Genomic DNA, 15,559 nt, shown 5'->3' with positions numbered 1-15,559 from the left:
TTGGGGGGGTGGGACACCCCCAACCCCCCCAAAAAATGATAAATCCCCCCCTTCAAAAAAAAATTTTTTTTTTGAATTTTTTTAACTAAAATTAAATTTAAAGGGGGGGGGGAACCCCCCCCCAAATTTTTTTTTTTTCGCCCCCCCCCAAAAAAAATTTTTTTTTACTTTTTCTTTTAAAATCTAAAATAAGAAATTGAATTATTAAATTAGACTCTCCCCTCCTCAAGTGCCCCTAGAGGCCTCTAGGGGCGTAGCCGCTAGTTAAAAATAAATTGTTTGTTTATCTCTTTAGATCAGGTTTGGATAAGTTATATTGAGTACTAAGTATCCATGTAGGATTGGGCACAAGGAAAATTCAATAAAGGTACTAAGAAAGAGAGGGAATGTCTGATTGAGCCAATAGGAGAATCGCATCGGTACATACATTTAATTTCATTGGTTGAAATTTTGTACACATCTTGTTAAGAATGCATGTTTTTTTTCATTTCATACATAGTTAAAAGTCAGCTGTAAACAGTATATTTTCTTAGTAGAAAGCTTTGCGGAATCAGAATTAATTGCCCAAAAATTTCGTTTAAATTTGAAAGCTTCGAAACGAGGTGGATTCTTAAAAAACAAGTTAGGCTGGCTACTCGCTGGTGAGGCAAAATTATTTTTGTGAAAAATCCTCCAAAATCGTATAGAAAAATTTACAAAAATTAAATAAAATATTAAATGGTTATTAACATATGATTTTGTTTAATTTTTGTAGATTTTTAATGTGCTTTTGGATGATTTTTCACAACAATAATTTTGCCTCACTATCGAGTAGCGAGTCTATAATTTTTTAAGAATCCACATCAGCTTGAGTCGAAAGTAAACAATACTTTTGTCTGCTAGAAATGTTCCTTATTAGATTTGACGAAAAGGGGGTTCAGAATATGCTTCTATTCTTCTATTTCTATTGAAAATTCAAACCCATTTGAAGGGATAGCGATAAACCTCCCAAAAATGTACTCGGTCATTTACTATTTATACGTATTTAAAAATTGTGATGATTTAAAGTAATGTAATTTACAAAGACGGCGTAACAATACATATATATATAATATAATTATATAGTATCTGCGCTAATGACAAGAACTAACCTAATCCATGAGAGAGTAGCTGATCCAAGATTAAAAACTCGACACGGCAACACGACTGTTGTTCCTAAAAGCAAACAATAATTATTTTTAATTATCCTAAATATTTAAATGTATCTCTTGCCATACTTAATCCAAATTGAATACAGAAGTTTAGGATCTACTGCAGTTCACGGTAAAATATTGCTGGTAAGCAATATTTCCACAAATCTATTAATTTTAAATACTGCTAGCTGCAAACGACTGAACGTACAGATCTTACCCGCACACCATTTTAAGCGGCATAAGAAGGCCTACAAATAATCTGGAATAGCCAAGATCCAATTATGCACAGGGAAAGCTTCACTGAAGAAAAAAACGCGTGAAATATGTCTTTTTCGCGCATTTATCTGCACTGCGAGATAATAATGCATTATTGATTTATGTCTATTCCAGATTATTTGTAGACTTTCTTTTGCCGATTAAAACAGTGTGCGGGCATGATCTGTACGTTCAGCCGTTTGGCAGCTAGCAGCCTTTAAAATTTATAGCTTTTTGGAAATATTGCTTACCAGCAATATTTTACCGTGAACTGCAGTAGATCAAAAGTTTCAAAATTAGATACAACGAGATTTACCTAATGTTTATTGGTATTTAAAGAAGGTTGCAAAATATTTTTAAGTTAAAAACTCGATATAAATTAAATCCTATAATATATTTAAGTAAAATTATTTCGTTGTTCATTAAAATCTTAATTTTAAGAATTAATGAACGGGTAGGTTTGAATATGTTTTTAGATAAATGATGATCCTAGAGACCAAAATTACAACCGATAGCTACAATAATATTAGAATTCATAATTATTTTAAAATTCATAATTAAAAATCTATAATTTAACATTTAACAATTTTTCTTAACATTATGTAAAATACAAATTTTAATGCAAATTTTAAAAGAAAATGTTTTGAGTAGACTTGAGTTAATACAAGTTAAAACATAATTAATGCCTCCTATCTATCTATCCACCACCCTCTCCTTCCCTCGTCCAGGGAAATGATACAAATATGTTACTATACCCAATATGTCCCCATGAATCCTCCCCCCCCCCCCCATAGAACAAAAAGGATTAAAATTTAGAAGTATAATAATTTTTGTCTGCAATTATCATATCCCTGTGTCCCTGCGTATCTGTAAAGCTATGCGAGTATGGCTCCCGAATGTCACTTAGGAAAAAAAGCTAAGTCTGTCTGGGCTTATCTTTGCGGTCAGGCAAAAATTAGTATATTTAACGATGTCACGGTCCTAACATTGAATAGGACTAAATAATGTGAGCTCGTCTAAGCTTGAAATCTTACAATGAGTTTACTTCATTTCTTAAAGATACACAAATGATGTTCTAGAAAACATAGCTTTTTTACTCTATTCATATGACAGTCTATGTGCCTGTAACGCTAAAATTATTTAATTATTTGAGTTGGTTTTGAGGGATCCTATGCATTCAGCAACAAATTTAACTATTAGCAAATTTTATAGCTACAAATTGAAGGTTCGCTAAATAGCAATTATCTTTTACTATTATACATTAAAAATTCTGATATAAACCCCTAAAAAGCAAAACTGGCTTTTGTATGGTTTAATTTTTTTTCGATATATAATTTTTTTAAAATCCTTTGAGTCATTTCTTACAGAGACAAAATTTTAATTCATCTTTGCTTATTATGGCCAACGACGGCCTTGCTTTAAAAAACAAACACTTTAAAGGCTGTGTACGTTAAATACAATTAGCCACTAATAGCTTCCGCGGGACTAATTATAATCATTTCAACTCATGATTTACACAACTATACTTTGTCAGTTATAAACAGGAGCGTGCGTGTACATCTAAGGGTGTACGGGAATATTAGTTATTACCCCCCCCCCCCCCTCCCGTATAAAAAAAATGAAAAGTTTATGTAGACTAGTGAGTGTATTATACTACTTATGCTACCTGTGTACATAAACTTTTCATTTTTTATAGAGGGTTGGAGGGGAGGGGGGGGGGAAGACAAAATTTATTTCTAATTCCTCCTTTTAATTTATTTTAAAAATCTACCTATCCCCTCTTATTTCAGGTGGTTTAAAAGGACCTTTTTGATTGTGTAAAATTTATATTATCGCTTCGCACACCCGTCCCGTCCTAAACTTTAATTTACGAAGCTATTAGAATAAAATGGACAATTTAATTCCCAAAGAATTCTATTATAACTTGGAAGACTTCACGAAATAAATAGTTTCAAAATATTTTTTAAGCATAACTATTTCCAATTTCTATCTTTTGTTTATTTGAATGTGCAGTTAATTAAGAGTTATACATTGACTGCAAGTATTTAACAAATACAACTTAATAACTAGCAATGTGTCTACACTTTTTCACCGATGAATTTAAACTAGATAAAGAATCATTTTAATTAAAAGCAGCTTAAAAACAATGATTTTAATGGGAGGTTGAAAGTTTATAAATTTTCTACCATTCTTTAGTTTAACAAATGCAGAGGCAAGGTGTCAAAACTTGTCAACCAATAAATTTAAACAACTTACAGAATGATTTTGTTTATAGTAATGGGGGGTGGGAGTTATATTAATCAATCAGACATTATATTTATTTATTCCTGATAGAGGAGAGAAAAATTTCTAAGATATTGTTAAAAATATACAAGATATTAGATAGACTCTATTTAGAAGAAAGGTAATTAGACAGACGGACGTATTATTTTGAATATATCCACTTATGGAAAATCTACGCTAAAAAAACAACTGTCCTTGTTGTATAATATTTAATTTAGACTGCTAAACAGGACAGCTATTTAGTTTGGCGGTCAAATAAAAAATATGTAAACAGAGGTGTTCAAGCAAACATGAAAATTTTTTTAAAATGTTTTTAAAAGCGAGCACTTAAAGTATGTTACGTCCAAATATTTGAAATCTTCAATGATGATTACTGATATACTGAGGTATAATCTAGAAAGAGTAGCAACTCTTTTATCAGAAACTGTGTACGTTAATATGATTTAATTCTTTAACTATTTTTTATGCCAACTTATATATGATCGTTTTTAATGTCTAATATATCTTTTGAATCATTTCTTTCTACAATAATGTTCATAGCATTTCTGAAGATTAAAGACGTGTAAGATTTTATAAAGTATTATACATTTAAAGCTGTTAACAACACAGATAATTAATTCACGGTAGGGCATCCAAATATCATATGTTTTTTTCATTATTAGAATTTCTTATTATTAATTACCTATTGATTCACTGTAAATCATGGAAAATTAAACAGTTATAGGTATAGTTGCGGGTTTTATTGAATGTCTAAACAATTGCTTTGTTTTGCACTCGCGTCATAAATACCCTGAAAATATTTTTACAATGGGCTTATTAGCAAAGTAAAAACTTTCATTTTCTATGGCTATTTGAGGAAAATTATTAATTTTATTATTTGTTAACTTTACAAATTACAAAATGAAAATGAAATATATCATAAATTTTTTGAATTATATTTGCTTTAGTTTTAAATATGACAACATTTCCTTACGTGAATTTACAAAAATAATTATTTATATCAATAAGTGGTGTGCACAGAGAAGAGGAGTGCGCGAAGTGCACCAGAACATATGAACCAAAATCGAGGTTAGTTTAGGAAAGGAATGGGCCTTAGAGGACTGTATTTCAAACAACAAGAGGATTTTTTTTGTTACTGCCTTAATTTGTCTTGATGGTAAATGTACATTCACGATGGATAAAATAGCCCTTCTGCAGGTTAAAAATATTTATTTTTGAACACTGCTAGTTTGAACAACAACCAATCAGGTTTTAAAAAAGTGCCTGATGTTATCAAGCCAACATATAAAAAATGTTATAGAACAAGGATGACAACATCCATAAAAGCGAAGCACTGAAACGGTAGGACAAACGGACATTAACACTTGTATAGTATCTGAACTCAAAAATCGAAACATAAATGTATAAATGTCAAATCAAAATTGTAGGTAAATTTGTTGAAAAACTGCTTAAAAACAGGATAATGTTTATGGACATACAAACATTTTTGGACTTGATTATAGAGTTGCTTCGCTTATATTATTGTTCTTTGTTGTCCCAGGAATCAATATACCAAAAATCAGATCAAACGGATAATTAAAACACTTGAAAATTTGTTGTTAAAAAAGTAGAAAAATCAACATGTTTAAAATGGACGTACGGACATTCTGGTAATGATTATAGAGTTGCTACGCTTTCTAAATCGTACCCAACTACTACAGGAATCATCATGCAAAGTTTGAAATCGATAGGACAATTCTAACATGCCTAAATTAACGAATAAAAGCTATCTATCTCGGACGGACGGACGTACGGACGGACGTACGGACGGACGGACGGACCGACCCTAATTATAGAAAAGCTTCGCTTTTAAAAATGGGGACCAGTGTAATTTTCACAGTCTTATAAAGAGAAAAAAAATTTCTCTGTTTTTCCTGTACCTATTAACTATTGAAAAAATATACAATAAACAATTCCTAGAAAAATAATCTCATTATAAATATATTACAAACAAAAAATACATTTATTTTTATCATTTTATAACATTCATATTATTTATTTTTATGTGACTCTAAAAGAGCAAAAATTAATTATCTTGTATCTACAAATTTTGCTTTATATTAGTTTTGTTAAAACTGTACTATGTTCCTCAAGGAAGTGTTAATTTTTACCTGTTAAAAAGTTAATAGTTTTAGAGTCCCTGATTATTATTTGAATCAATATAAAATTGCTATTTTTTAATATATTTTCTATACTCAGATGTTTACCAATTGCTTCTTTAGAAAAACTTGCGACGTTGACGTAACAATTAGCGCAATCACTAGTCGTTGAGGAGGTCATGGGTTCGAATCTCTGTCAAATCTTCAGCATAACAAAGAACAAAATACTGTTATGGTAGATGAATGTTATAACTAAAAAGTTTGCCTCTACTTCGTAATCAACCTTACGTAGAGGTAGTACAAAAAATTACTTAAAAGATAAGGCACAACAAATAATCTTAAATATAATTTAAAATATTGCTACATAAAGATTTGTTGCTTTATTGCAAACTACTATTTGCCCTACTAAATTTAATTAAAAATCACATTACAAGAAACTATAGATCTGCTATCTGAATGGATATTAATTATAGAAATGGGGAAGTAAATTACAAATTATCGCCATTTACAAGGACAGAAAGAAAAAAAATCGTTTGTTTGTGTAATAAGCACAAACAAATAAAATGTATATTCATATGTCATAAGTATTGCAGCAATTTTAACAGTGACGTGTACAGGGTTTGCTAGGGGTGTGAGATTTGAGATTCTGAAAAAAGAGAATGCAAGTCTTCCAAATTTTTAAACAATATTTCATTTTCATTAAAAATATAACTATAGAATATTTGAATAAATGTTTTAAAACAGCATGGAGTAACAATAAAGGTACTTAAAGTTGGAAAAAGTAATCTGGAGAGAGCTTACTTGTTAAAGCATTAGAGTAAAACACTAGAGGGAGAAAGGGTTAAATAACTTTATATCCCCTTCGCAACCACCTTGTGCATCCTTTCTATTGGGTCATTAAAAATCAAGCAATGATGTCGCTTATATTAACACAGCCAAGTAGCAGAAAATAATTTATAAGGGAGGTAGTTGTCTGTATATACGTCTATACTATAGATCTGTTGATAAATCATTAAGTAAGTCTTAAAAGGACAAGCTAATACCCATATGTAGAGATTTACGCATGTTTAAAAAGCTAAGAGACAAATAACCACTATTATATTTCTAAGTTGAATTAATATTTGGCTTTTAAAATCTCTTTGTTTTGTACATTTTAAAATATTTGTTAATTTTTCTGAAATCAGACAAAATATTCTATTGTCCACTTTAAAAATAACTGAAACAGTCATGGTCTAAAAAATATCAAGAATGTTCAATGAAATAAAAGAGGAGGGCTAGAACTTGCTACCTCGTTGGCTAAATTGCATTCTTTAGATAAGAATGATATTTGCTAAATGATCCAGTTCCCTGACAAATCCTATTTTATGAAAAACAATCCAGAATGATATTATTATTATTAGAGCAACTAAATAAAACTAACAAAATTCTTTTTTTAAACGAACAGAATTCTGTAATGTTTTTGAAAAGTTTGAACACTTAATGTTCCCTCCTTCCCTTGCCAATACTGCATAGAACATTTAAACGTCTGTCGTTTTCATATCTTTATATCATAGTAGCTGCACACCACATAAAAAAAAACATAATGTTTGGCATGCTTGCAACTATTTTTTAATACAAGTTTAGTTTATGTTATTGCCTAAAATTTTCTGGCAAATGGGATCCATATTTTATTTTTTATTGTCCACGCCACTGATTATTGTTCAAATATTGCTTTTTCCAAACAAATAGAGAATGTACAGTAGCAATTCACAAACGTTTTAAACAACATTGAACAAAATAAAGATCAACCTTTTTTATTATTTAATGTTAACTAGTGGATTCGTCCATCATAACCCCCCCCCTCCCCAAATAAAAAAATGCCTCTATGAAATAAAGATTACCCCCCCCCCCAAATAAAAAAGCTTGGACACCCCTGTCGTCCATAGCATCTCAATGACGCATATTTTAGAGCTTGTGTTCTAGGAAAGATATTGAGTTTTTCATTAATTCTAGCTTTTTTAAATACATATTTTTATTCGAGAGTGTATTATTTTCAAGAAAGTAGAGGACAATGGAAGGTTAGATTACATCCCGAATTAAAACTTATTTGAATTTTATTAAAACCAGTATTTTTTCAGTCCATTGTCCCTTCCCACCCTGGTGATTATTAAATATTTAAGATCAATTATTTTGTATATGTTTTAGTATTGAAACTGCCATGATACATGATAAATTTAATTGGATTTGGAGGTAGGGAGGGTAAATTTGACATTACTTGTCTTATCCCTTGAGATAGCAGGATTTTGAAGGCATATTACAAAATCTATGATTTGGGTATAATTTCAAAAGAGGGATAGAAAAGGCATTATAGTAGGCAAGCTTTGGTAGAAATTTAGTTTAATATCAAAACAAAGTATTGGTAAAAATCTAATATTCCTAAAATCTTTGAAACCTAAAAGAAAGGAAAAATATCTTTAATCTGCTATATATATTTATCAAAATCAAACTGTCAACCATTTAAAATACAAGAAGAAAATTATAAAGGCTAAACAAAAACAATATACCCAATAAAAAGATAATTCTAAAACAATTAACTTTTTTTTTATTTTCATAGCAATGACAATCTAAGGGAAAAAGAATTAACCATTGGACAGGATTCATTCCCCCTCCCCTCTTTTACACATTTTCCCCTAAAGACATCTAGAGATGCAGCCGCCAGTTTAACATAATGAAATCATTCTATTGTTAACAGTAACTTGCAAGTTGCATAAAAATCATTCAAAACTCTAATAGAAATCATTTACAATATATTGTCAAATTTGTTCAGATTTTGAGGAAAAAGTTTTGACAATATTTCACAAATTTTAGATTTATCATTATTAATCCCTGCCCCCCTCTCTCTCTCTATCTCTCTCACTCTCTCTCTCTCTTTATCTCTCTTTTGGTTAATTTTGTTTTGGTTTGTAAACATTTATTTTGAGATGATTTTGACTACTCTACTTGCTTGGAGAGGGGGTTTAACTCCCAAAACAAGCAAAACAGCCTGAAACCTTCTCTTGTTGCCCATTGGAAAGCTTTTCTGAAATTAAGAGAACTCTTGGTCTTACTGAACAAAAGGACAGGTGCACGTCCATTTTTTTGTACGAGAAAACCTTTCATAAATGAAAGGAGGTAAATTTGAAGTCATAGTAAATTATAAGGAAAAAGTAAAATATTCGTATCTATTTTGTCCTTTTCTCGTGTTAGGAAATGCATTTTCACAGAAATACAATGATAGGTCAATGAAAGAAAAAGATTTCAAAAATATCTCTAAAACTAAAAATAATAAGACTTCTAATATTAAATTTTGTCTTTAGAAGCGCAGCTGATATATAAGTCAGTTATTTGGTTACTTTCAGTTCTTATGTTTGTGGTGACAAAATCTGACCCTACATGTTGCTTGCCTTAATTTTGTTCATTTGACCGTTTCTGGATGTTCTTGCTTTGGATCTTATTGACAGTGCGCATATCGGCTAAATTGTATCTATTTATTTCCTTACTGGCTATCCATATTTTACAGATTTCTCATAATTCGAATACATATAGGAATAGAAAAGAAAAGGTATATTAGATATAGAACTGCACAGTTCCTTGTAAAATGTGCAATATGAGTCTATAATATATATTTTTTCTTAACATTATTACGTATTCTACATATTTTACAAATTATTACAAACTGTTATAAAAATAGAAAATATATATCCCTATTGCAAAATTTTCTATTATTTTATTTTACATAATGGTGATTCCATATATTATTTATTAGTTTCAATAAGCAATTAAGGTTGAAATGATTTCCATGAGGTAAATGTAACTAACAATGATAATGACATCAATAATTAGCAAAATAGATAAGAAGGACAGCCAAACTGATTAAAGATATAAATAAGCATAACAGACAGACATACAGAGCTTTGGAGTAGATGATCAATGTTCATACGAATATTTATCAGTCTTTTAAAAAAGATGGAAAAAAACATTTTTAAAAAGTGTAAATAGAAAGACGGACAAAGTAATTTTTGGAGTAAATGTAAATTTATCTCATAATAGACAGACACACCTATAAAATCAACCTTCTATCTTATAATATACGATTTATATAGTAGCTTAGCAAATAAAATGATAATTCTTACCTTGCATGGCATAAATATTCATGGTATAATTGCTGGGTAAACTTGGAAGTTTTCTTGGCATCTGTGGCAGGCGGAAGTTTAATGCCTGGGCAAGAACTGGACTCTCTAAATTTAATTTTTTCCTTTTAAAAGCGAAGCTTCGTATAATTAGGGTCGGTTCGTACGTCCGTCAGTTGTAGATAGTATAGTTGCTAATTTAGGCATGTTAAAATTGTCCTCTTATTTTCAAACTTGGCCTGGTGTTTGCTCTATCAAGTACAACTTAGAAATTTCAATACCAGAAAACACTTGAAAATCGGCATTAATGAAATGAAGATGCTGAAACTGCAGATATGTTGGATACATGAAACTAATCTCAAGATTTGGGATATTTTTCAATAACCCTACCTAGTTTGTAATATCAAATATATGAAGAAAAAATGCAAATAAAACTTTTTTCTATCTTCTACTTCTAGTTTTATCTAGTATTTTGAAGACAAGGGCAAAATATCAATGATGTAAATATTTTTTTAACAAACTGTTTTTGTAATTGTTTTTTTTTTGTAACACTTTTTTGTATAGATTGTTTCACCTATTAAAAACTAAACTGTTAAATCTATAAAATTTTAACTTTGTCTAAATCTAGAACAGTTAATCTAAAATATAAATTTGTCTTTGAATTGTAAATTTTGATGTAATTAACACTATATAGGTGCACATTCTTTCTGTAATCATTATGGGAGGGAAAGAAAAGTTGACTGTAAATAGTGCTGGTATTCAATTTCTCTCATCCTTTGGCTTTCAAAAATTGGATCTTGATTGGTTGGTACAAAACAAATAGTTCAACTTTTCAACAGACAATTCCAATTTATATATCTTACTTTATTTTTCTAGATAGGTCTACATTTATGTGGCGCTATTAATATAAACATATTCTAGATTAAAGTATATCTTTAAAAAAATATACATGAGCGCAACCTCCTAAAAGAAATATATTTTGACTGATTTTTCCTTATTCTTATTGACTATAAAATAGTACGATAATATCTCCTTACAGTAATTTAGATAATTGAATAAGAATTTCCCTTCTTACAGTTGAGATGTCAAAATGGTTCATAAATAAAATAGAGAATAAACTAATATGCTCATTCTCTTACTTAATATTCTCATTAGTCATCCCCTTTTTTTAATCACGAAAAGTAAAAATTATTTTAATTAAAAAATTGCCATTTTATCAAAATTTAAAATGATATACTAGGGGCCTTACCCAGGGAGGGAGGAGACATTGGGATGATTTCTTACACTAGTCCCTAAAGTTTATAATAACGTTTTCTTATTCGTATGCTTACCAACTTTAGGGTCTTTTATAAAACTTTGATTGGTTGGTTTATCAAGTTGAGTGTCCTAACGTTTTAACTAATAATCATTATCTATAAAAGGGGTAATTTTGAGTATATCATTGGGGATGTACATCAATTTATCAGCAATGTATTATCCCTTTAGATCCATGGGCCTAATAAGTTATTGTTCTCCCTAATTAATATGACAAGATAGCCACTCTTTTTCAATCATAGATACATCAAGTTCTCCACTACTTTACACCTATTATGAATCTCTAAGTGTAGATTTTTCATAAACAGAGAGTGTTAAGCAAATCTAATTATGAAAAGACATTAGTCTGTCAGAAATAATTGAGGTTATAATGTATTCATATTTATGTAATGATTTATTTATCATTTAGGACAAAGTTAGGAGTGAAAAAATAGTTGTTGTAATTTCTGTAGACTTTTTATATTTAATTAGTTTTCGCAGCTTCAATGAACCGTCGCCGCCACCGAAATTTATGTTTTGAATATTTGATATGAAATATACAAAAGTAAATATTTTATGAAAAAAATGTTCATCTAACTTAAAAAACAAGAAAGTTACAACTTACAGTCATACAAATTTGAAATAAAAAAGGACCTATAAACAAATGTTGTGAAATAAAAGGGTAAAGGAAGCAAAATTTGACTTTGACTGACTTATAGCCGTAAATTCATATAAGCCCTCAACCAATTTAAGTCCAGAAGGGGGCTCGACTGTAAAGGGCTTAAAATGCGTTTTAAAATTTTTGCCTATCCTTTATTTCATCACTTAATACTACTAATAATGATTTCTTTTAAAAGTTGACTATCAATGAAGGAAAAAATGCCTAGTTGTGAGTCAGTATATCCTTGTGGTGGGTGCTTAGTGTTCCATGTCTCCAGGTATGGCTGGCCGCCAGAGGTATCCGTCTTCCCAGGATGCTCTCCAGTCCACGCAGATCTAGACGATTCAATCAACCTATTATAATAGGTTCTACTATGTACTAGCCTGTTTAAAATTTTAAATATTTAAAAAAAAGTTTTCTAAAATAGTTATTTTGTTGATAAATTGTATGACTGTCTTTTTTTTCACATAACTTATTGTAATAATTCTGCTTAATTTTTTTTTTCAAACTTGAACCTTTCCCTGGACACTTTTTCTAAAAGAAATCATAACAGAATTTCAACTTTTTTCTTTATACTCCCTATCTAAATAACACAACAAGGGTAATTTTGTCATAGCACATTTCATAGCACACTTTCAATGCAATAATAACATATTTGATATAAACTTGTAAACCTGCATATTATAATTTAGCAAATGTATATATCTGCTGCAAGCGATTATTTAATTGTGTGTGTGTAAGTCTTGATGAGAAAGTGTTCTGTCATGTATGTATTAGTCTGTTATGACAATTCCGTGCGCGAAGAAAACTGCTTAAATAATGCATAATTTGCACAAACTATGTTGTACTTTAATGAGGCAGACGTACGGACCGCCATATTCCCAAGTAATAGGGTAGCTGCACTACTATAATAAGGTAATGTGATGTGTTACCTGTCCTCGTACTCATATTTATCTTTGTCAAAATAGTTGAGTGGGGCAATCACTAGCAAACAAACTTTGATTCATTATTAGAATGGCGGTGATTGAAAATATATATATATGGTTTATTATATTCATTTATAAGACGTCCTATACTTTAGAGCATGTATTTGAATGATAACATTAGAAATTCCACTATCTAGCCCCTAGCCCCTGCAGGGAGTCTAAACATCGCGTGGGGCTAACCTAAACTAACTGTATTAGAATTTAAACACCTAAATAAACCATTAAATAGTTGCAAATCTACGTTTGCTGATTGTATGCATAATTGTTTATTTTTAAAAAGTTGAAATTTCGACGATATTATTCGTTTCTTCTGTTGTCACATCCCTGATTGTGACACGTAATAGTCAAGGTCAATATAAAAACAACTTATTCAGTCCTATTTCACGCTTAGTTAAATTCACGTCTAAAAAATATCAGAGCTTCTCTTAAAGCTATAATATTTTTTACATTTTTTATTTATTTCTTATTACACAAAAAAAACACTTTTTTATATGACATAGACATTGCATGTTTAGTAAAACTACAATGTTCTTAAAGAATCAGTTTTTTAACACGAATTTTCATTTTAATTTATTAATTTGCGGCTTCGTCCATATCACAATTAATCCCGTTCACATACTTTCCATATTAATTAAATTACCTTTTGCTTTATACTTACAAAGTTAAACCTATTTGCGCCGCTAAACAAAGGCATGTTCTTGTTAATCTACATAAATTCTAGTTTTTGGGAAATTGATAGTAGAATGTTTTACGCGTTTTTACATTTTTACGTAATTAATTAACTAAGATATTTTATCAACAATGTATATTTCACTAATCTGACATTTCAAAAAGAGTATATATATGGTTAAACTTTGAGTGTGTTAAAAAGACTGGCTTCTTCTACAGGTAGTTTGTGCTTCCTTCTTGTCTGGTTGTCCGCACGCGCAGTATGCATGGTTGTGGTTTATATTTTTCGGAGGTGTTACAAAAGTTGTAACATGCTCCCCCCTCTTTATGAGGCCAACGAGGCAGGAACTTACAATCATTCAGTAACCTGGATTATCTTTTGTAGATTTAGAAGTTATTTTCAAAAGTCGTCTTCAACATAGTAAATGTTTTTGTTTTCAGGTTTCGATGACAATATGATGATTCAACCAAAATTGCAAGGTAGAAGCTCGCGGAAAATATGAATAATTTGAAGGAGAACTACAACGAACAATTGTGAAGAAGTGGCGCTGCTTCGTATCATTATGATTAGTTTATTACATAGTAAGCAATATTATATATTACAAAATATTAAAAAATGTTAATCAATATCATTTTCTTAATCAAAGGGAAATATTTACTATTTGTATTTAATTGGTAATTGTCACTAAGCATAAAAAATATCAAAAGTAAATGATTTTGTAACTTTAATTTTATTGCAAAAAGTTGATTCAATTTTTCATTTTGAGTTTTCATTTATATTTAACATATTAAAATACATAGATCACATATTAACAAATGTTTTAAATTACATAAATTTTGTATTACAATTATCAGTGAATTATATTAATTTTGTATCATAATTACTGGCGAAAATGTTTGAATTGTTAAAGAAAATTTATTATTTTTGCAGTACTATGTAACACAATAAAAAATTAAGAACAAAGATAAATGAATGTCGCCAAAATTATAGTATATACGAATTGTTGATTATAATTATAATAAGAATTGAATATCATAATTATTGTTTCTTTGTTTTGCTGTTTTTTATTTGTTTTATTATAACCAAATAAAGTATGACAACTTGGTTATTAGATTGATTCGTACAAGTATTTAATTATAAATAATGGTTTATTTGTCGGTTTATAACAAATTTCCTCAATCGAATAAAGAATGGATTATTGATTGATTTACATTTCGATTATATTAGCCAATTAAAGAATGAATTAACGGCTGATATATTTTACATCAACTAGATAAAGTTTGAATTATCTTGTTGTGATTACGCAATTTTTATAAAAAGTAAATTACATTTCGATTCTATTAGCCAATTAAAGAATGAATTAACGGCAGATATTTTGATTTTTATAAAAAGTAAATTACATTTCGATTCTATTAGCCAATTAAAGAATGAATTAACGGCAGATATACTTTACATAAACTAGATAAAGTTTGAATTATCTTGTTGTGATTACGCAATTTTTATAAAGAGTGAATTATAAAATGCTTAATTTAGGGACGCAGGTTTATAAAGAGTGAATTATAAAATGCTTAGTTTAGGGACATGTCAATAAATACCAGCTTTAATATTTTATTCCTGATTAGGATTGACTTAAGGAGATATAAACACTGGTTCTTGTGTATTAGCTGGTGTATACATTGCACTCCTTCTTGTATAACTTAGGGACATTAACCCTATAACTTTATAATTTGAGCAAACACATTTGTAAAAAATGTAATAATATGGCGCTGATAAATGTTTGAGTAGAATCACCCCCCAGAGTGAGATGGTTTAACAGAAACCAGGTAATGTCTAGGTAAAAACCTCGAGAAAGGGCAAGGTTTGTAGATATTAATCATGCAGGCTTTGTCTAAAATTTTCGTCGTCAAAGGTTGTCTTGGATACCTTAATAGGAAACAAAAATAATTTAAACTT

The 15,559-nt window shown here is 29.5% G+C and overlaps 1 protein-coding gene across 1 annotated transcript in view; it reads right to left on the bottom strand.

Annotated features, from left to right (window-relative positions):
- Positions 1-15,559, bottom strand: part of LOC145311694 (netrin receptor DCC-like) — a 67,790-nt gene that overhangs the window by 44,931 nt on the left and 7,300 nt on the right. Inside the window, exons 2-5 of the mRNA XM_080150661.1 lie at positions 12,883-12,936; positions 12,173-12,285; positions 10,000-10,104; positions 1,131-1,194 (exon numbers count right to left, since the gene is read on the bottom strand). Of these exons, the coding sequence (XP_080006787.1) occupies positions 1,131-1,194; positions 10,000-10,060 (125 nt within the window). The 5' untranslated portion in view covers positions 10,061-10,104; positions 12,173-12,285; positions 12,883-12,936. The remainder of the gene's footprint in view (positions 1-1,130; positions 1,195-9,999; positions 10,105-12,172; positions 12,286-12,882; positions 12,937-15,559) is intronic.

This window comes from Acartia tonsa, chromosome 2 (genome assembly GCF_053477335.1).
Source record: "Acartia tonsa isolate MP-2025a chromosome 2, ASM5347733v1, whole genome shotgun sequence".
Classification (NCBI taxonomy): domain Eukaryota; kingdom Metazoa; phylum Arthropoda; class Copepoda; order Calanoida; family Acartiidae; genus Acartia; species Acartia tonsa.
The sequence above is the reverse complement of the archived record's forward strand: the minus strand, read 5'-3'. Positions and strand labels throughout refer to the sequence as shown.